The 26,365-nt window shown below is 47.2% G+C and overlaps 10 protein-coding genes across 15 annotated transcripts; 6 read left to right on the top strand and 4 right to left on the bottom strand.

Moving 5' to 3' along the window:
• Positions 1–108: 108 nt before the first annotated feature.
• On the top strand, positions 109–1,736 carry LOC6545475 (gram-negative bacteria-binding protein 3). Its single transcript, XM_001971551.3, has one exon. The coding sequence runs from the start codon at positions 215–217 to the stop codon at positions 1,673–1,675; it is 1,461 nt and encodes a 486-aa protein (XP_001971587.1). The 5' UTR covers positions 109–214; the 3' UTR covers positions 1,676–1,736.
• A 216-nt stretch (positions 1,737–1,952) lies between these two features.
• On the top strand, positions 1,953–2,774 carry LOC6545474 (50S ribosomal protein L7/L12). Its single transcript, XM_026976825.1, has 2 exons — positions 1,953–2,062; positions 2,118–2,774. Exon 2 carries the CDS (start codon positions 2,129–2,131, stop codon positions 2,675–2,677), a length of 549 nt encoding a protein of 182 aa, XP_026832626.1. The 5' UTR covers positions 1,953–2,062; positions 2,118–2,128; the 3' UTR covers positions 2,678–2,774.
• A 1,550-nt stretch (positions 2,775–4,324) lies between these two features.
• LOC6545473 lies at positions 4,325–6,343 on the top strand. The gene is made up of 3 exons (XM_001971549.3): positions 4,325–4,696; positions 5,222–5,380; positions 5,436–6,343. The coding sequence occupies exons 1-3, from the start codon at positions 4,483–4,485 to the stop codon at positions 6,308–6,310; spliced, it is 1,248 nt and encodes a 415-aa protein (XP_001971585.1). The 5' UTR covers positions 4,325–4,482; the 3' UTR covers positions 6,311–6,343.
• Positions 6,344–6,395: 52 nt separating this feature from the next.
• On the bottom strand, positions 6,396–10,178 carry LOC6545154 (valine--tRNA ligase, mitochondrial 1). 3 transcript variants are annotated; one of them, XM_001971548.3, is made up of 5 exons: positions 9,940–10,178; positions 8,117–9,870; positions 7,604–8,053; positions 6,915–7,544; positions 6,396–6,854 (listed from the first exon to the last, which is right to left on the bottom strand). In XM_001971548.3, the coding sequence occupies exons 1-5, from the start codon at positions 10,031–10,033 to the stop codon at positions 6,798–6,800; spliced, it is 2,985 nt and encodes a 994-aa protein (XP_001971584.1). In that variant the 5' UTR covers positions 10,034–10,178; the 3' UTR covers positions 6,396–6,797. The 3 variants fall into 3 exon arrangements, with proteins under 3 accessions (XP_001971584.1, XP_026833194.1, XP_026833195.1); XM_026977393.1 differs by having other exon boundaries at positions 8,117–10,109; XM_026977394.1 differs by lacking the exons at positions 6,396–6,854; positions 6,915–7,544; positions 7,604–8,053 and having other exon boundaries at positions 8,210–8,248; positions 8,328–10,109.
• A 110-nt stretch (positions 10,179–10,288) lies between these two features.
• LOC6545153 (spermine oxidase) lies at positions 10,289–11,999 on the bottom strand. The gene has a single exon (XM_001971547.3). It carries the CDS (start codon positions 11,802–11,804, stop codon positions 10,374–10,376), a length of 1,431 nt encoding a protein of 476 aa, XP_001971583.1. The 5' UTR covers positions 11,805–11,999; the 3' UTR covers positions 10,289–10,373.
• A 264-nt stretch (positions 12,000–12,263) lies between these two features.
• LOC6545152 (uncharacterized Golgi apparatus membrane protein-like protein CG5021) lies at positions 12,264–13,581 on the top strand. Of its 4 annotated transcripts, none has more exons than XM_001971546.3 (4): positions 12,264–12,445; positions 12,591–12,673; positions 12,745–12,979; positions 13,044–13,581. In XM_001971546.3, exons 1-4 carry the CDS (start codon positions 12,431–12,433, stop codon positions 13,356–13,358), a joined length of 648 nt encoding a protein of 215 aa, XP_001971582.1. In that variant the 5' UTR covers positions 12,264–12,430; the 3' UTR covers positions 13,359–13,581. The 4 variants fall into 4 exon arrangements, with proteins under 4 accessions (XP_001971582.1, XP_015013403.1, XP_015013402.1 ...); XM_015157917.2 differs by having other exon boundaries at positions 13,029–13,581; XM_015157916.2 differs by having other exon boundaries at positions 12,264–12,454.
• A 360-nt stretch (positions 13,582–13,941) lies between these two features.
• Positions 13,942–17,456, top strand: LOC6545151 (myotubularin-related protein 9). Its single transcript, XM_001971545.3, has 7 exons — positions 13,942–14,496; positions 14,602–14,852; positions 14,923–15,316; positions 15,379–15,854; positions 15,915–16,327; positions 16,381–16,478; positions 16,535–17,456. The coding sequence occupies exons 1-7, from the start codon at positions 14,338–14,340 to the stop codon at positions 16,610–16,612; spliced, it is 1,869 nt and encodes a 622-aa protein (XP_001971581.1). The 5' UTR covers positions 13,942–14,337; the 3' UTR covers positions 16,613–17,456.
• A 669-nt stretch (positions 17,457–18,125) lies between these two features.
• On the bottom strand, positions 18,126–20,765 carry LOC6545150 (ATP-binding cassette sub-family E member 1). Its single transcript, XM_015158272.2, has 5 exons — positions 20,654–20,765; positions 20,143–20,356; positions 19,471–20,081; positions 18,700–19,416; positions 18,126–18,642 (listed from the first exon to the last, which is right to left on the bottom strand). The coding sequence occupies exons 2-5, from the start codon at positions 20,353–20,355 to the stop codon at positions 18,348–18,350; spliced, it is 1,836 nt and encodes a 611-aa protein (XP_015013758.1). The 5' UTR covers position 20,356; positions 20,654–20,765; the 3' UTR covers positions 18,126–18,347.
• Positions 20,766–21,201: 436 nt separating this feature from the next.
• Positions 21,202–23,576, top strand: LOC6545149 (signal recognition particle subunit SRP68). Its single transcript, XM_001971543.3, has 4 exons — positions 21,202–21,379; positions 21,488–21,837; positions 21,900–22,562; positions 22,621–23,576. The coding sequence occupies exons 1-4, from the start codon at positions 21,280–21,282 to the stop codon at positions 23,323–23,325; spliced, it is 1,818 nt and encodes a 605-aa protein (XP_001971579.1). The 5' UTR covers positions 21,202–21,279; the 3' UTR covers positions 23,326–23,576.
• A 33-nt stretch (positions 23,577–23,609) lies between these two features.
• LOC6545148 lies at positions 23,610–26,079 on the bottom strand. Its single transcript, XM_001971542.3, has 3 exons — positions 25,537–26,079; positions 24,508–24,797; positions 23,610–24,442 (listed from the first exon to the last, which is right to left on the bottom strand). Exons 1-3 carry the CDS (start codon positions 25,829–25,831, stop codon positions 23,648–23,650), a joined length of 1,380 nt encoding a protein of 459 aa, XP_001971578.3. The 5' UTR covers positions 25,832–26,079; the 3' UTR covers positions 23,610–23,647.
• Between the last annotated feature and the right edge of the window lie 286 nt (positions 26,080–26,365).

Below are 26,365 nucleotides of genomic sequence, written 5' to 3'. Positions count from 1 at the left end.
TTATCTAGCTACTTAGACAATACAAATGACACATACTAACATTGCTGCACCTAAGCTTTTAGACTCTAGAATCCGCGATAACGCATCAAGACTGAGAGGTGTTCGCTTTTTCGCAGTGCACTATAAACAAAGCCTCGACCGGTTCTGATAAGCTTTAGATTTCCAAGCCCGACTTGTCTAACCGCTCATCGCAGTTTTGATTGTTATTCCCACAATGGCGGATGCATTGCGTCTTGTGGCCTGGAGCTGCTGCCTTCTTATCCTTGGCGTTCAGGGATATGAAGTACCCAAGGCTCAGATCGAGGTTTTCTATCCCAAAGGATTCGAGGTCTCCATTCCCGACGGGGAGGGCATCAGCCTGTTCGCTTTCCATGGCAAACTCAATGAGGAGATGGAGGGCCTGGAGGCTGGCACCTGGGCACGGGACATTGTCAAAGCGAAAAACGGACGCTGGACCTTCCGGGATCGGACGACGGCACTGAAGCCCGGCGACACCCTGTACTACTGGACCTACGTTATCTACAACGGGCTGGGTTATCGCGAAGACGACGGGTCGTTTGTGGTCACTGACTACAGTGGTAACAATGACTCACCCCGCCCACCTGTTGTGCCAGTTTCGACAAAACCCTGGACTCCACCTGCCGATCCGGATATCGATATAAGGTTGGGTTGCACCACTCCCAAGACCGAAGTCAATGGAGCACCCACTCGCTGTGCCGGACAGCTGGTGTTCGTGGATGAGTTCAACGCTTCAAAGCTGGATCCCAATAAGTGGAAATCGGAACGCAGGTTTGCCGATAAACCCGATTACGAGTTTAATGTTTACGTGGATGACGCTCCGGAAACCTTGTGCTTAGCCAATGGTCATGTGGTGCTCTCAACGAACACGATGAAGAAACAATTCAGGAAGGGATCACACGAACGTTTGGATTTGGGTGAAAAGTGCACGGGACTAGCGAATACCCACGACTGTGTAAGAGATGGCCGAACCCTGAGTGACGGACTTCCGCCGATGGTCACCGCTCAGTTCTCCTCCAAGGATTTCTCCTTCAAATACGGCCGCGTTGAGGTGCGAGCCAAAATGCCGCGGGCAAAATGGGTAACCCCACAAATCTGGCTACAGCCCAAGCGTCCCATCTACGGAGTGGAAAACTATCAGTCCGGACAACTGAGAATCGCTTATACCCGTCCGAATGGAGGTTACCTGGATTTGTATGGCGCGGCCGTTCTCTTCGCAGATGAGCCCCTGCGATCGGCCAAGAATTGCCTGAAGCCAGGTACTGGAGATAACTCCGAGGACTGGAGCGATAGTTTCCACAATTACACCCTCGAATGGACGCCCAGGGAACTTCGCTGGCTGGTGGACGGCAGGGAGTGGTGTGTCCAGGGAAGTGCTAAGGGAGCTTTAAGCGAGACGACAGCCGGCGGAAAGAGTTTGCCGCAGGCCCAGAAACTCGAGGAGGGCACTGGACTGGCGCCCTTCGATCAGGAGTTCTACTTGAGCTTTGGACTCAGCGTGGGCGGGTTCAACGAGTACCAGCACGAGGTCAAGCCCTGGAACGAGAAGGCCCCGCGGGCGCAGAAGGATTTTTGGAATGACGTCAAGAAGAACAGGGACCACTGGCTGGACGAGGGCCACCTACAGATCGACTACGTCAAGGTTTACTCGTTGTAAGCTCTGTAATTAAATTACGAAGTTACGAAATAAAGCGAAGACCATTTTAATTTAAACAATACATTTTTTAAACATTTGGCAATACATACATTTTGGCAAAACATTTTATTATGAGAAATGCTAATCCAAATATTTTATAGTTCTGTTTATTTTTCAAATCAATATGGATTATTCTTCATTATTATGGAAATAACTAGCCAGCAAAAACTAAATAACTTAGAAATTAATAATTTGTTTTGCGGTATTTTTACGTTAATTTATAAACCATATATAAGCATGGTAATGCCATTCTACCAAGATAGGCTTGCAGCCCTGGCTGTTTATCGATAAACTGCTCACATAACCTGCTGCTGCGGCCCAAAGAATTTATTTTGTCACCCGGAAATCGTAATAAATGGATTATAAATGATAGTTCAGCACTTTACTAACTTAGAACTTGCAGATACCAATAAGATGCACATCACACGCCTCGCCCTGCGCCAGATTTCGCGCCAAGTGCAGCTGCATCGCATGTACAGTGCAGCGGCTCCGGCCGCCGCAGTCTCGGGAGTCGAAAAACTGGTGCCTCCCGCGCCGGAAGGAGCCGCCAAGCCACCCAATCCCAAACTGGACTCGATTGTCAACAACATCGCTGCCCTCAATCTGCTCGAGGTGGCCGAGCTGACCACCCTGCTCAAACAGAAACTGAACCTGCCCGAGACCGCATTTGCCCCACAATTCGCCGCTGGGCCGGCACGTGCTGCTCCCGCCGAGGATGAGGAGGAGGCGGCGCCCAAGAAGGTACAGACCTCCTTCAAGGTCAAGCTGGTTAAGTTCGACGAGAAGCAGAAGGTGGCGCTGATCAAGGAGGTGAAAAACCTACTGGAGGGCATGAACCTGGTCCAGGCCAAAAAGTTCGTTGAAAGCGCACCGACCATCGTCAAGGAGGACATCCCCAAGGAGGAGGCCGAGAAGCTCAAGGAGGCTCTGGCCAAGGCGGGTGCCATCATCGAGATCGAGTAGGAGCGGCAACGGTGCCTTTGCCTCGTTTTCCCTTTTTGCGTTTAGCTGCTAGTTACTGTTTTAATAAAAAGCCAGGCAACATTTGCTGTAAACTTTACGTTTTGTTATATTTCCTAAACATATAAATTTTGCAAAGCAGGAAGACACGTTAAAGTAAAAATACTTTTTGCCTAAAAAATAGTTTTTATGTTCACTGTTGTGAATCCTGTACTTAATTTTAAGGCATACAACTTATAATTTATATTGTTGGCTAAATCCTTTTGAGCATTCTTCAGACCTTTTGTTCATTTATAAAATACAATTATTTATGTCCCTCTACTTAATTGTATTAAGGTTAATATTAAACCAATATAGAACTATGCTAGAAGGAAAAACGGTTTTAAAAAAATTGCATGTTTTTTGAAACTGTGAAAACACTTGTTTGAAAATGTAGTCCACAAAGCCCTAATCGTGCTCCAAGTAACTTATATAGACCGCTGTTGGCAAGGCAGCACATCACAAATCACTTGCAACTTTCTAAGCATCGCCCTGGAAAACAATCCAACCCAATCCACTTTTACCTTCCTTTTGGGATTAAACCTTAATTAGTGTCTTAGTCGGCGATTAGTGATGTCCTGCTAATTGGCGTCGTGCGTGTCGTGCTGTGTTCTAGTAAATACACCCAATTAGATCAGTAACCAGCCCTTGCTCACTCTAAAACACGCGCCAAATCCACCTAGATGGTACCGTTACATCATCATGGTCTGGTCTGTAAACGGATGGATCACAATGGAGCCGAGTTTTCGATTTTATTTATAGCCACTAAAACTGGCTCGAGCGGAAAGAAGATGGGTTTACATACCGCAGAGCAGAGCAGAGCAAACAGACGGACACTTTCTATTATCCGATCCGGAGAATCATGCGGCGCAGTACGCGTGCGAAGCCCGTCAAATTGGGTATCAGTGCCAGGCCATTTCTATCACTTTCCTCGCCCAGAAATTGGTTTGTTTTTGTCTAGAAGCGGTACGCGTAAATTCGGGTAACCATTAAAGCCAATACGAGTTAGAAGTCGAGCACTTCCCATGCGTGAGTGCTCCACATTCTCTCCCTGACCAGGTGAAATGGGCGCCACACGATCTCCGGACAGGAGCGGATCGAGGTGGTAATCACATGGTGAAACTCTCCCATTGAGAAAAGCAAATGGGTACGAAGCATACAGAGTTCCATATCTTTAAGGTGGTTAAAATATTTTAAATATGGTATTAAAAGATCTCATGATTATATTCGACATTTAAAATGTAGTTTAATTTTTCATATTTTAAAATACTATATTATATTAGATTATATAAGTTGACATTGAATTACATTAAAATATGTTAGAATTTATTAAATTATTTTAGATAATATTGGATTTTATTAGCATTAAGCAAGTATATAATATAAATTGATTATATTTTTTATAGGATAATATAGGATAAGGTGCTGTTCATTAACTAAGATTTGAAAAATGAAATGCAATAGGAAGCACAAACATGCTTGAATAATTGTAATCTTTAGGAGTTCGGAAGCCGTCCCTGTAGACGGTGCATAGGTGGTCGGGTTCTCTCAATTAGCACCTGAGCAGCCCACTGGGCTGGCACATCCGACTGTGCCCCCAAAACTATGGTCTCCATCGGCTCAGTATCCATTGTGTCACACGAGCGAGTGAACGCGTCTCTCGACCGGTAGCCAATCCGTCCCAGCTCCGTTGCAGCACCTCTAGCTCCAGCTCCAGCTCCAGCTCCCCGAGTGAAAACCGAAAGTGATCCGTACGACAGCCAACCATCATGTCTGCCGGTGGCCGTTCCTCGCAGCTTCTGGCCCTCGTGGCCATCTTCTTCAGCAGCTACATAGTGGGCATATACAGTGCGGCACGTGCCAGCAGTTTGTCCTTAGCTCCAGAGTCGAAGGCCAATGAATCCGTGATCCTGGCGAATGATATCCACCTCTCGGAGGACGGTAACTCCAGCTTGGCCCGCAGTGGATCGCGACATCCTCGCTGTAAGTTTTAGCTCCCCCCAGCAGGTTACTCTTGACGAGATCTGACCGGATGAATGCTGGCCGTTTGTTGAAGTATGTGGGTCAGACCTCAATTATCACCCACTGTGCATGTATCGCATGTGGATTCTTTAGTCTTAGCTGTCCCCATGCCCTACAATCATCATAGCTTCCGCGGAAAACGTTTCCATTTGCGCAGTGCAATTTGAAACATAAAGTGAGGCCTCGCTCAGTCATTTTTGAATTGTTTTGCGATTTAATTTCCAGTTGTTGATAAAAAAGTATAAGTATTTTTATTTATTTGTTTCCTTTAACAAGGATCAAAATTGATTCAATCATCTCTTAGATCGCATCTACATTTTCCGTAACAAGACTTGTATTTTAGTTAATAAGTTACTACTGTAAAATTATCAGTAGAAAAGTATAGAATAATAATGTTACCTACTCCCACCCCTTCGGTCATAATTCCCTCGGATTATCCAGGCACTTTCACAATGTCATTCCAATGACCATATATTTCGTTTCTAGGGTTTCCCTTCTATACAATCGGCCGCTTTTCCAACGACATTTGTGTGGGCAACAACCTGCTCCTGGGCACCTGCGTAATCAACGGAGAGTGCTCGGACAACAGCGGAGTGGCGGCGGGCAGCTGCTCCTCCATCACAGCGCAGGCCATTTGCTGCATTTGTAAGTACTTTCGGAAGTGTTCGGAAAAGTACTCAATAACGAATTATCCTTGCAGATCAACGGACATGTGGAGCAAGTACTTCCTACAATAATACTTACTTTTACAACAGCAATTATCCGGCACCATATGGCGGCGGCGGACGGTGTTCCATTGTGGTCACCCCACCGGATTCGACGATCTGCCAGCTGCGTGTGGACTTCCTTTCCCTATCGCTGGCTCCACCGTCGGGCGATGGATCCTGCTCCACGGATGCCTTGACCATCAGTGGAGGTGCCTCGCAAGTGCCCAGCATTTGTGGCGAGAACGCCGGTCAGCATGTGTATGTGGACTTTAACGGCGTCAATCCGATCACCATCTCAGTGGCCACCTCCGGTGGTTATACATTCAACCGCAACTGGCAGTTCCAGATTAGGATGCTGGGATGCTCGTCGGCCACTTTAGCTCCGGCCGGATGCCTGCAATACTATATGCCCAGCAGCGGCACCCTGGCCAGCTTTAACTACAATTCGGCAGCTGCTTCCGCTCTCAATTCCATTGGAGTGCAGGGCAGCAGGCAGTTGGCCAACACGAACTACGGTATTTGCATACGGAAGGCAGCGGGAATGTGCTCTATCACCTACAGCCAGGTTGGCTCCGATACGTACTCCTTTACCCTGACCAACGATGTGGGTGCAGTGGATCCGACTCTGCTGGCCACCTCGTCTGTTCAGAGCCAGGAATGCACCACCGACTACATCATCATTCCGGCGCCAACGCAGGGCGGAGTTTCAATGCCTAGCGATCGCTTTTGTGGATTGGGTCTGGTATCCACGACCACATCGGCGAAGCCCTTCGCTGTATATACAGTCACCGATGGAAATGAGGATATGGACATATCCAATCGTGGCTTCTACTTGTCGTATTCGCAGAACGCATGTCCAATTCTGTAAATATGGTATAAAATAAAAGACTTGATAATCATAGCATAACAACACAAACCGGGCTACATATCTGGCAAAGAGAAATTGGGGATCCTTTCGAGGAATTTGAACAAAGCAGCTGGTAAATAAAACCTTAATTAACATTCGAAAGTGTAAAAACAATAATCATTTCCGATTTAAACCAATATTCGTTTGATTTCGTGAACTTGGCAATTAGCAAAAATGATCTAATGGGAATTTACAACTAATTAAAAAAATATATGTTCTATTTTGCAGTTTATGGGACAGAAGAGTTAGCGGCTTAAAAAGGAAATGTCGAAATTTTCCTAACAGATGTTCATATTTGGATTAGACTACAGGTACTAGTACCTTTTAAAGGTACTTTGCGCATTTAATAAATATTGCAGTCTTTAATTCTAAACAAACAGATGACTTGACTTAGGCGTTTGTGAGACAACAAGAATGGCATTATCTAAGCTTATTTGTATGCAGTGGATTAGGACGACACTGCCAGCCGCGTGAGACTGTTGATTTCCGCCTCCAACTCCTTGACCTGCAATAAAAAACGAGTAGAAAAAATATAGCTGGAGGAGAAATAATTTAGGCACATTACCTTAGTTTCGAAATGCGTCTTAACATTCTTGTCGGCCATCAGCTGGAACGCTTCGTTATCCAGACGCATACGATACCGCTGCAGTTCGGTGACCAGCTTCTTCAGTTTTTTAGTATTGGCCAGCTGCATCTCGTCGCGTTTTTCCGCCGTCACGGCCAATCCATCGCTCACCTTCAAGCCAAAGGAACAAAGTGCCCCTGCCGTTGAGAAGAAGCTGAGTTGCTTTGAAATCTTTTCGCTCTCGTCAAGCAATTCCAGTTCCACGTCCTCGCAGCGAGTGAGCACCTTGATCTGCGGTAGGTGACGACGTAGCACTCCTTCCGAGTCCGTACTCTGGGCGAACAAACTGAGGTGCGGCTGGTGCCGCTTGCTGATCTCATTGCGACTCTTAATCTGTCGCACATTCTGGCAGATGTTCACTATTTCGTTGATCTCTTCGTCCAACTTCTCATCCTTGTACTCGGAAAGTTTTAGCTCAATATTAAGGGGCACATGTTGCAGCAACTCGGAAGCCACAAAGGGAGTATATGGGGCCATGGCCTGGAGACCCCAGCTAAGGCAAGCGGTCAGGGTGCCAACATGAATGTAGGCATCAACAGTATGATTTGCTATCGCAGTTTTGGTGGTTTCCTGTCGATTTTAGGAGCTTTTGGGTCAGTACATTAACAATTGAATGACAACAAACTCACCAAGTAAGTATCACAGAGATTTTGATAGAAAAAGGTCTTTAGGGCTGCTGTGGCCAAGTGGAAATTGTAGTTGCTGTAGCTCTGCGAGCAGACAGACAAGGTCTCTGCCAGGCGTCCGATGATCCAGCGATCCCAAATGCCCAGATTCACACCTTCAAGTGTCTCAAACTGGTGCAGCGAGACACCCAGCCCCTTGGCAGAGCCGAGAGTAAAGCGCATCGCTTGCCATATCTTGTTGAGGAACAGCTTGTTGGTGTAGCAGGCGTTCACATCGAAGCTTATGAAGTGGCTCTTGATGTTGTGGCTCATCAGGGTGAAGCGTAGCGCATCGGTGCCGCACTCTTGAATGCCATTGGGAAACATTTTTGTCATTCCAGCCGTAGAGGTCTTTAGCTCTGCTGGCTTAATGATGCCCGCCTCGCATGATTGCTCTAAGCCAGCCTTCAGGCTCTGCAGATTTAAAATAAACATGAAATATGATTATGGAAATATATTATGAATGGCTTGATTTACCTCTAAGCTGGCACCCTGGACCACTTGCTGAGGGGCCACGATGTTGCCGAGACTCTTGGACATCTTCCTGCCATGGGCATCGCACACAATGCCGTTCAACAATATTCTCTGAAAGGGTGCCTCGCCGGTCAGCTTCAGACCCATCATCATCATGCGCGCCACCCAAAAGAAGATAATATCATGGCCAGTCTGCATTATGTCCAATGGATACCTTTCTTTGTAGCTCTCCTCCGGCCAACCGGCCGTGGAGAAGGGCAGCAGCGACGAAGAAAACCAAGTGTCCAGAACATCCGGGTCGCGCTTTAAAGTAAATTCCTCGCTACCAATAAGTTGTTTGGCTTTCTGCCTGGCTGCCGTCTCGTTAAGGGCAGCCACCCATTGACTGTTTCGCTGGGAGTCGATCACCTCGTATGCGGGCACCTGATGCCCCCACCACAACTGCCGGGAAATGCACCAGTCGCGGCTGTCCTGCAGCCAGCGTTCCCACTCCGTTTCGAAGCTCGGAGGCAGGATTTGCAGACGTCCGCTATGAAGTTCAGATAAGGCATCCTTTGCCAAATCCTTGCATTTAAGGAACCATTGCGGCAGGATCATGTACTCAATAACATCCTTGGAGCGCGAGCAGATGGGCAACTGCATGGTATGAGAGCGCACCTTGCGCAGTAAATCCATCTCCTCCAGACGATTGACGATGAGCTCTCGCGCCTCAAAGCGCGGAATGCCCTTGAACTCAGAATACTCATCCAACACATGGCCCGTTTCATTGAATACCTGTCGAGGTTGAAGCTTATGGCGATTACCCAGCTCGAAATCAAATTTGTCATGGGCAGGTGTTATCTTTACTGCACCGGTGCCAAACTCCTGGTCCACGGCGATATCGAAAACGAGTGGAATGGTGTCATCACGGAAGGGATGCTTTAGCTTCACCTGGTCAATGTTTCGGTACTTGATGTATCGTGGATCGAGCGGGTGTACTGCGACAGCTACATCGCCCAAAACGGTCTCTGGTCTAGTGGTAGACACCACAATCTCTTCAACTGAACCATCGGGCAGCGTTTCTCCATCCACTACACGATAGGCGAAATCATAGATCCTGCCAAAGAGCACATTGTGTTCGTAGCCGGGAACGGCCAGCTCAATCGGCTCCTTGATGTCGACAACATCCACCTCGATATCAGATATGGCCGACCGTAGAGTGGTGGACCAGTTGACAAGCGAATGGCGCCGGTGAATTAGACCTTCGTCAAAGAGCCGCTCGAAAGCTACGTTGACCGCATGCGCCTGCTGCTCATCCATTGTGAAGTATTCTCGTTGCCAATTGAGCTTGCAGCCAAGTTGGCGGAGATCCTGCACGATACCTGCACCCTTTTCCGCCTTCCAGCGCCACACTTCGTCCAGAAAAGCCGCACGTCCTAGTTCCTGACGGGTTTTCGCCTGAGAAGCGGCTATAGTGCGTTCCACGACCACCTGGGTGGCAATTCCCGCGTGATCTGTGCCTGGTATCCAGTCCACCTGGTAGCCGAGTTGTTCGCGCTGGCGGGCAATCACATCCTGCACGGTGGCCATTAGTGCGTGGCCCAAATGCAGATTCCCGGTCACATTTGGCGGCGGCAGAAGCATGCGATACGTGCCCCGCCTGCAACTGCTGGCCGAAGCCTTGGGCAGATTTGCCTGGCGCTCCTCCCGCTCCCAGTAAGCATTTTCCACTGGCCGAGGCTTGTATCCTGCTGCCAACGAAAGCTTCTTGTCCGCATCTGAAATTGAAAAGATATTAAGTCCCCCAACCGGCACTTGGTTTTTGAATGAAACTGGAGGTAACGCACCTTTAAGGGTACTGTAGTATAGGGAGTACACCCTTGGCTGGCATAGGTACTTGTGTCTGAGCAGTTTACTGCTGCAATTCCTAATTATTTGCATTTCTAATGATGTGTTATGTTATGTCAAAAAAGTAGTTGTAATCTTAGCGGTGGTGGTATAAAAACAGCTGTGGAATAATCGATATATGGATTTTAGGCGCCAATTTCAAAAGAGATAACGGTAGAGCTTTCCTCCTCAATTTTTTTTTTACAACTTTTTCATTATTTATTTGATTTGTCACAAAAGAAAGTTATCTAAAATAACTCACAGGCTACGTATACGAAAATCACGATCCAAGCTAGTTATTTTTTTTAAATATAAAAGATAGAACAATTTTATTAAGAAACCATGAATTTTAAGAACCCAAACATACAGAAGAGTACATAGAAAATGATCATTTTCAGGCATTGACACTGCATGAGCTGTAATGACCAATCAGGCGATCTGCTTCCCGATAGCCCGCCTCAACAGCTCCGTGAACGGTGGAGAAGTAATTCCTGCTGGACGCCTCTCCGGCAAAAAGGAGGCCCAAATGACCATCTTCGCCCAGCACAGGAGACTCCAGATCCCAGGGGCCCGTATTCCTTTCATCGGCCTTGGTGGGCCGAAGACTCCAACTGCCACGAAAGTTCGGATTCGAAAACCACTTGCTGCGGACGAAACGCTTCGGCGGTGGAATTTCAAAAGTGAGGAACTTTCGGAAGAGCCAGTCCAAGCCCTCCAGCACTTTCTCATCGGACAGGTTTTCCATGTGGCGTCCATGCGGACCATTCACCCAGGCCATCAACATTCGTGGCTGACAAGTGATCATGTGAACACCGGTTATACCCTCCACCCAGAAATGTTCCGTCTTCCGCAGCTCTTTCAGATCCTGTTCCAGCCAAAGGCAGAAGAAACCCACCCAACCATCAGGAAAAGGTTGCTTCCCGTACTCCAAATACAGTTTGTTCACAGTGCCGAGGGTGAGGCCTCGAATGGCATTCACCTTGGCTGCGGGAAGCGGTGGGGTGAACAGCTTCTCGTGCTGCTCCTGCAGGACTCCCAGGGAAACGGTGCAGATGACGTGATCCGCCTCAAAGTAATCCCCATCCTGGCATCGCAGGATCACCTTGCGGGGGCACGCCAACTCGATCTTGGTGACCTTCTTAGCAAGTTGAATGCGGCCTTCCAGCAAGCCTAGCTCCTCTGGAGTATCCTCGCTGACCTTCATTAGCAGGCGCAGGAAGCGCCGGTAGCCCTTCGTTCCCCAGTGGAGCAGCTTGTCGCCATCACATTCGTGGTACTCGATGTGTTCCCTCACGGAGACCTCGAACAGATTGTCCGCTCCAATAATGGAGCATTCGTGCTTCGCAAACGTATTCAAGGCCTCACTAGCCACATCCCTATCCACTTGGGGTAACTCGGACTCGATCTTGCGCCAGTAGGTCTGCGTCAGGTGGGTGCCAAAGGAGCCGAGAACCGGATGAGGTCCACTCGGCATGCTCCTCACTGCAATGTCGTGAATGGTGGAGGCCAATTCATGCGGAAGCACCTCCTTGTTGGATCTCACCCTCTTGATGGTACAGTAATAGTCGCCCGTCTCGTGCAGGATACCCATATCCTTGACCATGTCGTACACACAATTTTTTTGCTTTCCATGACACCACTGAGCTCCCATATCGATCACATTGTCACCAAAATATACGGTGTTAATCCGACCGCCAATGCGATCCTCCGCCTCCAGGATTTGGATATTCCGGAAATTGTTCTGCAGGAGGCGAGTGGCGGCGGCTATCCCCGAAACTCCTGCCCCGATTATTATTATCCTAGAGGAGGTACGGCATTTTTCCATCCTGAAACGTTGGTAGTTAGGTTCGACCGAAAGAGCAGACGATCAACGAGCTACTGATGAAGTTTTCAAGTTTGTGGGCCAACTTGGCAAGTGTTGCTGCATTTAAATGGCTTCCTCTGCGGTTGGAGCTCAACTTGTTGCACACTTTGCATGTTGGGACCCACAAAAATGTAACATTGAGAATCCGGGTCACAGAACACAAAAGTGGTTTAAAGCATAATTGTTTCTACTTTTATGAGCTAATATGCTCCATAATGGTTTAATGATTGATGATGGTCTAATGGTTTATAATTAATTTAAAAGTTGCATTTATTTATTGTAAATTAAGGAATTGATGCTCTGATATTAAAGAATGCTGAACATTCCATTTTAAATTCATTAAATTACCGATTTCGAATACAATAGGTTCGAACTCGATAGTTTACGGTGCTGCCAACCCATTAAAACTGAAGTAAGCAATTCAGCCCTGGAAGCTATCGACTCAGTGCGATAACGATAGAAGGCTACGCAGGCAGAAACAACAACAACGTCCCAAGCAAAGAAAATGTATTAAACCCTTGAAAAAAGCAAGAAAATCCATAAAAATTGCACCCAACTAGGAATTAGACGTCACTCCCAACACAAGCATGGCCTCCGCTACGGTAAGAAATGTATGTATGCCGCACTAACACCTAACAACCAGCTTTATTGGGGTGCCATTCTGACAATGCGATCCGAGGTTTTCCACGAAAAACTCCCATTTTACATAAAGACAAGCCGATTTAATCCCACATACGTGTTATACAGGTGCCGCTGCTCGACGATGACACGATACCCTTTGGCGAGGAGGACGAGATGCGGGATCCCAGTCGCGCGGGCCAGAAATACACGTAGGCAGAACCATGGTGTTTGTTGATCAATTCCATTAACCCCCGACCAACCCAACGCGTGTACTCCACAGGCACCCGTACGTCACCTTCTTCCACCTGTTCTTCAGGGGCGCCGCCATCGTGATCTATATGTTTTGCGGTTGGTTCAGCGAGTCCTTCATCACCAGCTTCGTTTTTGTGGTGCTCTTCCTGTCCGCCGACTTTTGGACGGTAAAGAACATCTCGGGGAGATTGCTGGTCGGTCTCCGCTGGTGGAACTATGTCGACGACGATGGCGTATCGCACTGGGTGTTTGAGTCAAAGAACGTGAGTCACGAGATTAGCTTACTAGATTGCCCTCGATAATGAAACGCAGTCTGAATCCTACCAGAGTCGGGTCAACAAGAACGAGCAGCGCATCTTCTGGCTGGGACTCATACTCTGTCCCGTCTTCTGGGGCCTCTTCTTCCTGTTTGCCCTATTCGGCCTGAAGTTCAAATGGCTACTGCTGGTAATGATCGCCATTGCGCTGAATGCCGCCAATCTGTATGGTTACGTCAAGTGTAACTATGGTGCCAGCAAGGATCTGAACTCCGCCGCCACAGACTTTGTGAAAACGCAGCTCTTTAAGAATGCCGTGGACATAATGACAAGGCCCAGTGGCGCCCCGCCGCCAACCAATGTGCGTCCAACGGGAGTCGTTTAACCTGGAGGAGATTCAATTTACTAAATCACCTTGCCACCGTCTGCTGCGGCGCATTCCAAAGAGTATTTGACGCTTCTTCTGGCCCGGACCACGACCTTGGATCGGCATCGCTGTCTTTGTACCATATGTAAAACTTAATTTAGCCATACTGCAATCTATCATAATCATTTCTTACTTTTACTTGGATTAAAGGACCGCATGTGCGTGTGACATGCAACCAGTATGCAACATAGTTTTATTTTGTTGGTTGTTTAGTAACATATTTAAGAATATCTTGATGTTAAAAGGGATTTAAGTCTCAATATTGTATATTTCTTATTTTTATTTTAACAACAAGTACAAGTACCAAAAACATTTGTAATTAGTTTTGCAGACCGTAAGAAAAGTTCTAAGAAAACTATTTGAAGTTATTCGTTGGTTTTATTTTTGGTTTTAAAAAAATGTTTGGCCTGTATATTTAAAGATAATACGTAAAGACATTTATAAATTGTTTCTTAATTTATATCTAAAAAACTTCTTTAAAAGCGGCAATAACGGTTCATAGCCGAAACGCAGTGTGGTAGTGCTTACCGCAGCTGAGCTTTCTGGCTCAGCAAGCGACGGGCACACTGGCGCAAAGCACAAAACAGAACAGTCGGACGGAAACGGAATCGAAGAGAAAGAAAGAAATGCAATCTGTGCCGTAAGCGGGGGCGTGGAATCATAGTTTTGACAGCCAGGAGCGAGTCATTCATTGTTAGCTGCAGACCAGCAGTGCCGAAAAACCGCCGAATCCCCGCCAGAGCCGGTGACGTACGCACTGCTGTGTGTTCAAAAAAGGGGACTCGAAAGGCGGGATAACCGTGGCGAAGAAGGGTGGAGGTGGAAGAAGGCGTCGACAGAAGCAATCAAGTGGCAACAGAAGATAGCCGGGGCAAAATGCAAAAAGTTAATTAGTCGGGGCAAAATCAAATCGGACACCCCGCCGTGGGGCGACGCCATGGAATTCGCCGACCTGATAAAGACCCCCAAGCTGGACGGAGTCCTGCTGCACGACCCATCCAATGCGGGGGCGACGGGTGCAACAGTTGGCACACTGTGCATCACTGGACACCATTTGCTACTCAGCGCCCGCCAGGAAAACAGCCAGGAGCTATGGGTAAGTGGGTTGAGGCCGGCTCCCCTAATCCGATGTGCTTCGGCTTCAATGGAGCGCTAATAATTGAATTGGAAATACATCATGCACACCCCCCGGCCTTTTCAGTTGCTGCACAAGAACATCGACTGTGTGGAGAAGAAGCCTAGTTTGTCGCAGAACATCGTGGTCGGTGGCCTTATCACCCTGAAGTGCAAGGACCTGCGTATCATTTCGCTGGAGATCAAGTGCGGCAAGGAGTTCTACAACGTGGCCGCATCGCTGGAGGCACTCAGTGCCATCCAGAACACCGAACTGCTGTATCCATTTTTCTACCGGCCCATGTACTCGATCCTAGAGGACGGCTACACGATGTTTAGGTAAGTACATGCCTTCTCCATAACCGGCAAATTGGCTACAATTCAATTAACCTCCCCATCCAAACGGCAGGCCCGAGCTGGAGTTCGCCAAGCTCATAAGCGGGGTGGGCATGGGCGGTGGGTCCTCGCCGAATGTGGCCAACATAACAATTTGCATGCCATCAACCTCGACATCGACGTTGACTGTGAGCGCCGGCATACCCCACCCTCTGCAAAATGGCTTTGCGATAGACGCCCTTGCTGGCGGTGGTGTTGGTAGTGGTGTGGGAGGTGGAGCGCTTCAAGGTCCCCAGACCTCCTGCGAGTGGCGCATCACCAACGTCAACAGAGACTTCAGCGTCTGTGCCACATATGGTGCCACGCTAATTGTACCTAAAGCAATTACGGACGAGCAAATAGTGCTATCTGCTGCGTTCCGGGATGGCGGCCGCTTTCCCGTGCTCAGCTACAGGCATGAAAATGGCGTAAGTCATTGCATTTACCCCAGCGAATTCTATTAAATTAACTCAATGATTCATATTTGCAGGCCACGCTGATGCGCAGCTCCCAGCCGCAGTCCATTCAGGGTATCAAGCGCTGCAGAGCTGATGAGGCTATCCTAAATCTGGTGCTGGGTCGCAGTCGCAAGGGGTTCATCGTGGACACCTGGGGAAAGGGGAAGTCAAATACGGAGACTGACCTGCACTACTCGCAGTGGAAGAAGGTAAACCGTTCGATTGGAAACGTCAGTTCGCCCGCCTCTATCCTGGACAGTTTTGCTCGGCTGATCGAGGCTTGCAACGATTTGGGGTGCAGTACGGATAAGTGGCTATCGCGACTGGAAAGCAGCGGCTGGCTTAGTCTCGTGCTGAACTCTCTGAACGCCTCTTGTGTGGTGGCCCAATGTCTGGATCAGGAGGGAAGTCCAGTGTTGGTGCACGGTGCTAAGGGGTTGGATTCCACGCTTATCGTCACCTCACTGGTGCAGATCATCCTCAATCCCGACTGCCGGACTGTAAGGGGGTAAGTCATAATCTTCCAATTGCCATGATTAAAATATTCATATTCGTATTTCATGTGCAGTTTACAGGCTTTAATAGAGCGTGAGTGGATCCAGGCGGGACATCCGTTCGCTTCCCGTCATCGCTTCTCATGCTATACACCAAATCAGACACGCAATAAGACATCTGGTGCCACCTTCGTCCTCTTTCTGGATTGCATTTATCAGCTTTACATGCAGTTTCCCTGCAGCTTTGAATTCAGCACTCAACTGCTGATCCTTCTATTCGAGCACAGTCACTTTTCGCAGTACGGAACTTTCCTGTGCGATTCAGAGCGCGAGCGGTACGAACTGAACGTGCACACCAGGACGACGAGCTTGTGGTCTTATTTGAACCGGCCTGATGTCCTTCAGACACTCTTGAATCCGCTGTACGAGCCCAACGCTAATGTGATATGGCCATCGGTGGCGCCCATAAGCTTAGAGCTGTGGAGTGGTATGTTTAAAAACTAAATAGATGAACTAGTGCTTATTAAGCATGCATTTCAGATCTCTATTTGCGATGGGTAATCGATCAACGTAGCTCAGCCACAGTTATGTCGCAAATTCAGGAACTTGTCACCCGCGAAAAGGAACTTAGAACTCAGGTAAGTCCAGTATAGTATAGATAGCGAAAAGCTAACTGAGGCCATTTACCTTTCAGGCCCTCAAACTGCGAAAACAAGCCTTGGAGCTCGGCCAGGAAGTCTCGACCCTCATGAAAAGTGGAAAAGATACATAGTCGGCTACCTCAGATGTTCTCTATATTTTAATCTCCTGCATGATATACACTTATTTTTGATACGTTCTGTTGCAAGATTTCGACAATTATTTAAGCACATAACAAACCTAATGTTAAGTCACTAAAAGTTCCATTTACAAGAAATTATGCTGAAGGAAAACGAAAATAAACAAGGTAATTAAATTATTAGGTAAACCATATGATCTGCTTTTGGATCAATTCAACACTCAATTTTAGACATACGTGTGTCCATTTTTACCAACTATACTTCTATTGAATAAGTTCAGCAAAGTAAATATAAACAGAAAACTTAAAGAGGAACTGCTGTAACTTAAAAATTTCCTTGTAAAACGCTCTCTACTCTCAGACTCAGATTAGGATTCGAAACTGCACAATGCAACTATTTGGGTCAATTTTTGACGCATTTACTTTTATGGAATTTTTAGCGCATAAGTCTCTGAAATTACCTATTTATAGTACTTACTTGTGTGTCAGTTATTTAGTGGCCAGAAGCCACGGATCAAATTAAGTATTATAAACTCAAAAGATTTGCCTTTTTCGAAATATTTGTATGTAAATTTGATTAAATCGCATAAATTTAAAGCTTCAAAAGCGTTTACATTAGAAATATGCTGTGCATGCGTTGGTATACCCAAAAACAAAAATATTGTACATTATATACTTATAAATGTTTGTAGTTGTTATCCATTGTGTGTTTATTTCGAATTGTGATAGAATTTGAAATGACCGAAATTTGTATGTAATTTATATTCATATTTACACTTATATTGTGCGTTTTTTGAGTAATTATCGCTTAAGTGCAATAAATACGTGTTAATTTGCAGATATCAGCTGTTTTTTATACCTGTTACTCGTAAAGTAAAAATACTAAATTCGTTGAAATGTAGCAGGCAGAAGGAAGCGTTTCCGAATATATAAAGTATATATATTCTTTATCAGGATCAATAGCCAAGTCGAACTGGACATGCCCTTCTGTCCGTCCGTATGAATCGAGGCGGTCAGGAACTACAAAAGCTAGAATGTTGAGATTAAGCATGCAGCTACCAAATGTTGGACAAAACTGCCACGGCCACATTTTTGTAAATGTTATATTTTTTAAACTTTTTTATTAGTTTTGTAATTTTCTATCGATTGGCCGAAAAACGTTTTGCCACGTCCACTCTACTGCCCACAAACTGCACAAAACTGCCACACCCACATTTTTGAACAATTTTTTTTTTCATTTCTTAATTTTATTCGCAATTTTTACCGATTTCCCAGAAAAATATGAAATTTCACTTTCGCACTTCCACTCGCTGAGTTACGGGTATCTGATAATCGGGGAACTCGACTATAGAATTCTATCTTGTTTCCATTTCAAATGGACTATGATACTATGAACATAGATATAATTCATAGCCAGCACAACATGAGAAAAAATAAAAGTAAAAAGTTGCCGTTTTGTACAAAGGAAATTTGTTTATTTTTGCTAGACTCATTTAAAACAACATTCTGTTGTTTCGGTTCACTATTTATTTCGCTGTAAAACGTATATAAAACTGACTTTAATCAAGTACAAATAATCCCCAATTTTCGATTGTACACAATCCTCGACAACAATAACAAAGTAATTTGAAGGAAAATGTGTTTCTCAAAGAATGCAAAATTAACGAAGGAAAGCTGACGAGAACATAGGGAAACGAGCTGTCCAATCGAAGTTGTCCGTGATCCTGTCTTAGTTACAAGCTTCGTCCTCCAAAAAGAAGAACTGACCGGAGCGTTTCTGTTCTGTGTCCTTAACCGAGTTGTTCTTGTTGATGCGGGGCCTGAAGTTGTTGGGATCGCGACGGAAGGTAATACCAAGCAATTCGAGGAAGCGGTTCATGCCATTCAGCAGCGACTGCGGCGAAAAGGCTGTCGTTTTCACTGAAGGCTGACCCTCAATCACGATAACACGGTCGGCGAGGTAGGTGGCCATGATGAAATCGTGCTCCACCACAAATCCAGTTTTCTTCGCGTGCAAAATGTAGCTAAAACGGCAAACCGTTAATATTTGTGTGCAGCTTTAAAGTCTATATAAAACATACCGTTTGATAACCTTGGCGGCCACCAGACGCTGCTCTGAGTCCAAGTAGGCAGAGGGTTCGTCGATGAGGTAGACATCCGCTGGCTTTCCAAGGCACAGAACCAGAGCCACTCGCTGCAACTCACCACCAGAGAGGTTCTGCACCTCCTGGTCCATGATTTCCTCAATTTTCATGGGCTTCATAACATCGGCAATAAACTGAGGATGCACGTAGGCGTCACGAATCTTATCGTGCAATAAATGGCGCACATGGTTCTGGAATTTCGGGGAAATCTTTTGCGGCTTGTACGAGATATTGAGCATTGGCAGCTCCACCTCGCCATCGGGTTGGAGGTTACCGGCCAGCATACGAATGAACGTCGTCTTTCCCGTACCGTTCTCGCCCAGGAGCACCAGGATCTCGGAGTCGCTAAAGTGACCCTTTTCCACCGTCAGTTCGAACTTGCCCAGGGTCTTGACCATGGCGGGATACACGTAGTGGTTCATGCGCTTGATCTCCTCCTCCGTAGCGGACTCAGAAACTTTGAAAGTTAGTGACTCAGTGCGGAATCGCATGTTTTCGGTGGGCACAAAGCCGTCGAGGAAAATGTTGATGCCTTCGCGCACAGAGAAAGGCATAGTGACCACACCGTAGCAACCGGGAACTCCATAAAGGCAGCATATAAAGTCAGACAAGTAATCCAGCACGGACAGATCGTGCTCCACCACGATGATAAACCTGCATAGAACCATGTCATTAATTTAAGCGCTGCCATAAAACTCTTCAACCTACTTAGTGGGATGCAGCAGTGATCGAATGGTCAAGGCAGCGTTCAGACGCTGCTTAACATCCAAATACGAGGACGGCTCGTCGAACATGAAGATATCTGCATTCTGTATGCACACCATGGCTATGGCAAAACGCTGCAATTCTCCACCAGAAAGCTGAGCGATCTCACGATCGCGGATGTGCGATAGATCCAGCATTTCACAGATCTTAGTCTGCAGCTCCCTCTCGTCCTTCTTATCCAGAAGATCGCCCACAGCGCCGCGTACCGCCTTGGGGATCTGATCTACATACTGCGGCTTGACCAGCGCCTTCAGGTTGTCCTCCAGGATCTTAGTGAAGTAGTTCTGCAGCTCAGAGCCGCGGAAGTAGCTAAGGATCTCCGTCCAGTCAGGCGGATTGGCGTACTTCCCCAAATTCGGTTTTTGCTTGCCCGCGAGGATCTTCAAAGCGGTCGACTTGCCAATTCCGTTCTGACCCACAAGACCGAGCACTTCACCGGGACGCGGAATGGGCAGACGATGCAGCTTGAAGGAGTTCTTGCTGTATCGATGCGTTGTGTGCTTCTCCAGATTGCTGGGCAAGTTAATAATAGTGATGGCCTCAAAGGGGCATTTCTGCGGATTAAAAGCACGGGTTATTCCGTGTATTATGGCAGTTGTATCTAAGTTAGCTCACCTTGACGCAGATACCGCAACCGATGCAAAGCTCCTCGGACAACGAGGCTATCTTGGACGTGGGCGTCACCTCGATGCACAGCTTGCCCATGCGCACCACCGGGCAGGTCTTCTTGCACTCCTGCCGACACCGCTTGGGCTTGCACTTGTCATCGCTGACGATGGCAATACGCGTCTGCTTGTCCACCTCCTCATTCTCCTTTCTGCGCGACATGCTGTTGATAGAAAATTATTCAGAATCGGCTGCGCTCTACTAATCAGTCGCCTATATGGTAATCAGTCCACTGTCAACGTTGCAAATCACACTCCCCGACCGTCAAAACAAATCTGGTGCACCGATTCGTGGGTGGGAGATCAGGGGCGAGGTGCCTGCGTTTGCCTATGAGTGAAAGTATAACCTCAAAGCGTGGCCAAAACAAGGGGTTTCCAGCGAAAATTTCTATTGTGCCTCATGCGTCAGGCGTTGTTCTTGAACTTCACGTTGACAGTGTGCTGAAATATTTGGAAATTACCTGCGAACTAGGCCGAAATTGTTGTAAAACAGACAGAAGGCACGCTCTTGCGTGTCAGCCAACAAGTTTCAAAAGGGGGGAGCTTTGATGAGTTTTTCAACACTACTACGAATGGGTATGGGCAATTGAAACTATCGATATCAAAAAGTAAGTTTGAATTTAGTTATGGTTGCTTAGAATTTATTAATGTTTTGAGCAGTTTTTTTTAATGTCCATAATCTAGACTCTAAAATTACTTATTAATAATACGCTCTACCATTATAAATGCATATATTTTCATTTCTTATTGGTGTATGCAAATTTAACACTTTTACAATTTCAGAACCAAAATCATTTAAATTTTTATTGAATTTATGGGTATCTTGCTTGTGTACTAATGTTTCACAAAATATATTTGGAATACGTTTTTTTTTAATTTTTTTTACAAACAAATTAAAAATTTATAATAGTATGCACATAGATTTTTCGGACTGAACATATATCTTTTAAATATATATAATAATATAAAAATATGTATCGCACGTGAACCGCTCACAATAATATCGATATTTGTGTTTTTGACAATCCCAATGGTCTTGCCATCACTAATTTTTACACGTCGTTGATTTGTGTGGACTACTAAGAAAATGGTCGTCCAAGAGGATAATCCAAATACTGGGGACGTTCAGGAGAAGACGGAGAGTACTCCGGTGGCGGCAGAGCCGCCCAAGATCTTCACGGTGGAGAGTAAGTGGCCCAGTCGGCTTCAACCCACTGCCAGGTGGCTCAGACGACCAGCTCCCTTTAACCTAAAAGTCTGTATGCTAATGCCCTGAACTTTCACTCTCGCTGCAGTTCTGCACATGATTAAGGATGCCCAACAGCAGCATGGTCTGCGCCACGGCGATTTCCAGAGGTACCGCGGATACTGCACCCGCCGCATCCGTCGATTGAGGAAGGCCCTGAAGTACCCCCAGGGCGACAAGCGGCACTTTAAAAGACGCGACGTGACCATTGGCCAGTTGACCGGCAAGAAGGCGGACGAGCGTTTCATCCACATACCGTTGATTAGCGCCGAGCGCGCCTGGGCGTATGCCATGCAGCTCAAGCAAGAGTCCAATACGGAGCAGCGAAAGCGTTTCCATTTGGTCAACAAGCTGCGCAGGGCCTGTTTTTATGCCCTCCAACTCCAGGAGTTGTGTAATGTAAGCTGTAACCCACTGTTATGATTTATATATATTGATCTTAATTGATGATGTTCATGTAGACGGAGGCTTTCGACGCGCGCACTAAACTGGAATGCGAGGCCTATGTTGCCTGGATGCACGGAACCCTGCATTTTGAATTGCAGCTATGGAAAACTGCTGGCGAGCACCTAAAGCGCGCCCAGGTGGTGTACGAAAACCTGGGCAAGGCTCTGCCCGATGATGAACAGGAGCTTTACCGCGCCAAGGTTAATGAATTTACGCCCAATCTGCGCTACTGCGCCTACAACATCAGCGGTGGTGCCAGTGGCGGCAAGATCGACGAGATTCTGGAGCTGCGCGCTCAGGGAGTGCTTGAGAATCTTGATGTACTGGTCAGTCAGACAAAGACGGAGAGCAGCGAGGGCCTGCAGACGATCGACTGGCGCGGTCGCAAGGTCACCGTGCGTCCGGAGAAGGTGCGTTTGTTCCTGCTCAGTGCCCAGGAGTTGGACAAGTCGCTGGCCAAGACCACCAAGCAGGATGCAAAGATAGAATTGATTGAGCGTATTTTGATGGACTGCAAGGATGCCATCCAAGCCGTTCGCGACGAAATCAAGCAGGATCCTAAGCTGCGTTCGTTAACCACAGGCCAGACCGTATCCGGCGTGCAATATTTATTGGCTTATTTGAGTTATATTCGCCATAGTCGTACGCTACAGCGTAATCTTTGCCTAGTGGAGCAGGTAGGCTTGTCAAAATATTGTTAATTTGCAAACTTACGCATCTATTTTTCCTCAAAAGGCCAAGCTCAACTTCGATGATCCCAACCAGCAGTCACAGCAAAATGTGGGCGACGGGAAACGCGTGCGACCCCAGGATTTGGCTCGTCTGTACGAAATCATCCTGCAGAACGTGACGGAAATGCAGCAGATTAACGGTTTGGAGGAGGACGCCAAGTACCAGAGCGAGGTGGAATACCTGGCCATCACCTTCAAGGCCTTCCGCTGCTACTACATTGCGCTCACACTCATTGACATGAAGAAATGGAAAGAGGCTGTAGCGCTGTACGAACGCGCATCAAACTACGCCACCGAGGCGCTGAAAGGCAAGACCAGTCCGGAGTTTCAGCTGCAGGAGGAACTCAAAAAGGTTGTGTCCGCCATTGACGGTTGCAAGTTCTCCGCCCATGCATACAGCGTGCTGGAGGATGACAACAGCGAGGAGGCCGGAACCACCACCAAGTCGCAGAAGACCACGAAACCTTTGTATGAGCGTTTGTCGCTATACAAGGAGGATCAGTCACTGCACACCAAGACACCCAACGTGTATAAGCTCACCCCTGATATGGAGCCCATACCCTGCAAACCGCTTTTCTTTGACCTGGCCATGAACTACGTGGAGCTTCCCTCGCTGGAGGACAAACTGGAATCGCCCGGCAAGAAAGGACCCTCCATTACCGGCATTGTCAAGGGATTCCTCGGATGGGGCGGCGGCGGAAACAAGTGAAATTGATACTAGCCACTACGATCCACTCTTCTGGAATTCCACGCATCCGTGTTACACTTATAAAGCCTTCAGATCCATGTCCACCCTGCGGTATGTCCGTTGTCTTTTATAAGTTAATTGTTTTGGCTTTTACCCCCGCCAGATTTGTTTTTTCTACGAAACTTTTGTAAGTTAAAATTTGAACAACTATTCGGTAATAAAGGAACCTTTAAGAGAGAGCTATTGTTCCTCGAGGGCAAAACTAGCGTCTATTTCTTGTGAACACTAAAATTAATACGTTAAATCTATTACATTACTATGAATACTTTTCCATTGCTTCTTTTTACATGTTGAGATAGCCCAGTTCGTAGAATTCCATCACCAACTCCCGGATGCGCAAATGGTACTCGGTAGTGAGCGTCTGGGTGCACTTGATCTCCTTACCCGTAAGATTCTGCTCACTCATCACGTCCAGATTGGGCAGGTTATTCGGATCGAAGGTTACAGCTGGCAGGATCCACATGCCGATGGCCAGTCCATAATGCACCTGACGTACATAATCCGAACTGAGACGCTGCAATGAGAATGCCTCACATAGCTCTTCTAGCCTTTCCGCAGCGGCTGTATCCTCCAGCTGATGCCGTAGTTCCTCACTCAGTGCCTCCGAGTAGGCGGCCAGCAGGGTGTCCGTGTGCACATCCCTCAGTGGCCTTCTCGTGCTGGTGTAAATGAAGTGGAGAATGTCAAATACAGGCGACGACTTGCGCATGGCCTGCAGGTCGAAGAAGATCACCTCCTCCGGCTCAGAACGGAACATAATGTTGTTTACCCAAAGATCACCATGGCAGATCACACTGTTTGGAGCCGCTGCAGTGGCATTAATCTCGTGCTTTAGTTTCTGAAACAGATTGGAACGTAGTTCCTTGAGCAAACGAATAGGTGTGGTCAAGCAGTCGTCTGCATTGGCGCCGCCTAGACTTTCCAGGGCCTGCTGCACGGAGGTGTCCAGAATGGTGGCGTAAAAGTCCGTCGCCTCATCGCAGTAGACAATCTCTTGCAGATGATCAGCATGATGGGTGAAGGAAGAGGACTCCAGTTCTTGGGCGGCTAGCGAGGCAGCATGGAGTTGTGCAAGTTTCTGAAAATAGATGACGCTAAATAACTATGGCTTACAGACTATATGTAAGTCCTTCACTCACTTACCTTCATCACTAGAAGGCAGTCGCTCAATTCCAAGCCCGCCAGCCGATCCTTCATGCGAAAACCCAACGCCTTGAGGTCCTGAAGCACAATGATGGGCTCTCCGCCGTCCGAATCCCTTCGATCCTGACTCTCCGCAATGTGGCACACCGGAAACAGCTGGTGGCGACTGTGGGCTGCTAATAGGGGCGCCAAATGCCGGTAAGCGTTGATCTCGTTGCTGAAGGCCTCCTCGCACCGGTAGAGCTGACGGCGTGAAAGGCTCGCAATCTGCCGCTTGACAATGACCGTGACTGGGCAGAAAAAAAGTTGAATTTTCCAATTAAATATATACTTTGAAAAACTATATAATTGAATGTTCATTGCACAAGGATTCACGTATGAAATCATCAAAGAGATGTGTTATCTAAAAAATGCTCGATGCAAAGTTGGTGGAAGGGAGGGAGGAAATGCCGAGCAAAACAAACTGTGTGAGAGCGGCTGGGCGAACAGCTGACTTTTGTTTACGTCGCTAGCTAAAATTGTTATTTATGAATGAACTGCGCTGGCCTTGCGTGCGTGAGAGCGAAGTGGGGGCTCTTATTCGCTGTCTTTCTCTCTCTCTCTCTACCGCGAGTGTGCAAGTGTGTGAGTGTGCGTGCTGACCTTTAGCAAATCTATATTACTTATTCGCCTGGCTGTATGGGTGCAATGCATTTAGAATGCGTGTAACAAGGTCAACCCACTCGACGCCGCCGCTCAGCGGGCAAACATTTAAGCTAATATCGCTGCAATTAAGGTTTGAACTGGATTATACTCTATGCTGGGTACAAAATAAATATTATTAGTACGCTTTACTTAATAAATAAGAGTTCACATAATATTTCAACAACTCAGCGTTGAATAAATAACAACGTGGTAAAACATTTTCCAAACAATGCGAGCGAACAAAGAGAACTACTTTAATTCAAACCACATTGCAGGGTATTGCAGAAAAAATCAATGCGTTGGATTTAAAGGCGTCTGACGCCTGGTGTTTATAAACTATTTTACCGATATCACTGCCAGCCTGCTCCGGATCCTGATCCTGCTCCTTTCCTGCCGCTGGAGCCTGCGTGATGGTAACACGCTTCACCACGGACATGTAGTTGTCGCCACTGCTACTGCCCGCGGAGCACGCGATGTGGGCAATGCTAAAGGACACCAGTTTGCTCCGGCTGAACAGTTGGCGCAGGTGCTCCGCGTTCTCCTCGTATTGATTGGTGCCATCATAGCCACCGGACGAATTCACGGTCAATGCCAAGCCGCCATGCGAAGGACCTGCTGTTGGGGCCGCTGCCAAAGCCATTCTATCCACTTCACTTGACTGAGCGATGAGGAATGGTTCGTGTTGGTGGGCTGCTGCCAAATCGTTTGCTAGAAGTTGGTTTCTGCCGCTGCAGCATTTTCTTTCTAGCACTGACACAAATTCAAATTGAGTCCAGGTCAGTTTTTTGTTGTCGTAATTATTATACAATTTCCGCTGGTCAAAAAGTTGGTTATAGCACACCTATGCGAAACGTGTGCAAAATGTGCGGCAAAGCAACCGCCCGCCAAACTGCCAAACGTCGACTGCCAGTCCAAGTGCAATGGAAACTCACTAGAGAGCCCAAATAGCAGTGAGAATCGAAACGAGAACCCGCGGAGAAGGAGAATCAACACTGCTCTCAATTCTCTCGCCCGTCGCTCGGTTCTAAATTTGAAATTGCATTTTGAAAGCCGGTAGGAGGTGGCAGGCCGACTCTCGTTCAGGGTCACCGCACTGCACTGCACTTTCACTCGACTCGGACTCGGGTGCGTATACTTTATGCGCCGCCCCGCCAAAGCGGATGTTGCTCATACG

Source organism: Drosophila erecta, unplaced genomic scaffold (genome assembly GCF_003286155.1).
Source record: "Drosophila erecta strain 14021-0224.00,06,07 unplaced genomic scaffold, DereRS2 tig00000021-arrow-pilon, whole genome shotgun sequence".
Lineage (NCBI taxonomy): Eukaryota > Metazoa > Arthropoda > Insecta > Diptera > Drosophilidae > Drosophila > Drosophila erecta.
The sequence above is the reverse complement of the archived record's forward strand: the minus strand, read 5'-3'. Positions and strand labels throughout refer to the sequence as shown.

Coding starts and splice junctions, on each gene's coding strand:
- LOC6545475 (XM_001971551.3), top strand. CDS start 215: ATGGCGGATGCATTGCGTCTTGTGGCCTGGAGCTGCTGCCTTCTTATC.
- LOC6545474 (XM_026976825.1), top strand. CDS start 2,129: ATGCACATCACACGCCTCGCCCTGCGCCAGATTTCGCGCCAAGTGCAG.
- LOC6545473 (XM_001971549.3), top strand. CDS start 4,483: ATGTCTGCCGGTGGCCGTTCCTCGCAGCTTCTGGCCCTCGTGGCCATC. Junction 4,697..5,221: donor TGGATCGCGACATCCTCGCT/GTAAGTTTTAGC, acceptor TTTCGTTTCTAG/GGTTTCCCTTCTATACAATC. Junction 5,381..5,435: donor GCAGGCCATTTGCTGCATTT/GTAAGTACTTTC, acceptor TTATCCTTGCAG/ATCAACGGACATGTGGAGCA.
- LOC6545154 (XM_026977393.1), bottom strand. CDS start 10,033: ATGCAAATAATTAGGAATTGCAGCAGTAAACTGCTCAGACACAAGTAC. Junction 7,545..7,603: donor ATCTCTGTGATACTTACTTG/GTGAGTTTGTTG, acceptor TAAAATCGACAG/GAAACCACCAAAACTGCGAT. Junction 6,855..6,914: donor AGACGCATTTCGAAACTAAG/GTAATGTGCCTA, acceptor TTTTTATTGCAG/GTCAAGGAGTTGGAGGCGGA.
- LOC6545153 (XM_001971547.3), bottom strand. CDS start 11,804: ATGGAAAAATGCCGTACCTCCTCTAGGATAATAATAATCGGGGCAGGA.
- LOC6545152 (XM_015157918.2), top strand. CDS start 12,431: ATGGCCTCCGCTACGGTAAGAAAT. Junction 12,674..12,744: donor CGCGCGGGCCAGAAATACAC/GTAGGCAGAACC, acceptor TGTACTCCACAG/GCACCCGTACGTCACCTTCT. Junction 12,980..13,028: donor GGGTGTTTGAGTCAAAGAAC/GTGAGTCACGAG, acceptor AATGAAACGCAG/TCTGAATCCTACCAGAGTCG.
- LOC6545151 (XM_001971545.3), top strand. CDS start 14,338: ATGGAATTCGCCGACCTGATAAAGACCCCCAAGCTGGACGGAGTCCTG. Junction 14,853..14,922: donor GACGGCTACACGATGTTTAG/GTAAGTACATGC, acceptor TCCAAACGGCAG/GCCCGAGCTGGAGTTCGCCA. Junction 15,855..15,914: donor GACTGCCGGACTGTAAGGGG/GTAAGTCATAAT, acceptor TTTCATGTGCAG/TTTACAGGCTTTAATAGAGC.
- LOC6545150 (XM_015158272.2), bottom strand. CDS start 20,355: ATGTCGCGCAGAAAGGAGAATGAGGAGGTGGACAAGCAGACGCGTATT. Junction 19,417..19,470: donor TCACTGCTGCATCCCACTAA/GTAGGTTGAAGA, acceptor GGTTCTATGCAG/GTTTATCATCGTGGTGGAGC. Junction 18,643..18,699: donor GCCGCCAAGGTTATCAAACG/GTATGTTTTATA, acceptor TTGCCGTTTTAG/CTACATTTTGCACGCGAAGA.
- LOC6545149 (XM_001971543.3), top strand. CDS start 21,280: ATGGTCGTCCAAGAGGATAATCCAAATACTGGGGACGTTCAGGAGAAG. Junction 21,380..21,487: donor CAAGATCTTCACGGTGGAGA/GTAAGTGGCCCA, acceptor CTCTCGCTGCAG/TTCTGCACATGATTAAGGAT. Junction 21,838..21,899: donor AACTCCAGGAGTTGTGTAAT/GTAAGCTGTAAC, acceptor ATGTTCATGTAG/ACGGAGGCTTTCGACGCGCG.
- LOC6545148 (XM_001971542.3), bottom strand. CDS start 25,831: ATGGCTTTGGCAGCGGCCCCAACAGCAGGTCCTTCGCATGGCGGCTTG. Junction 24,798..25,536: donor GCAGGCTGGCAGTGATATCG/GTAAAATAGTTT, acceptor TTTTCTGCCCAG/TCACGGTCATTGTCAAGCGG. Junction 24,443..24,507: donor ACTGCCTTCTAGTGATGAAG/GTAAGTGAGTGA, acceptor ATCTATTTTCAG/AAACTTGCACAACTCCATGC.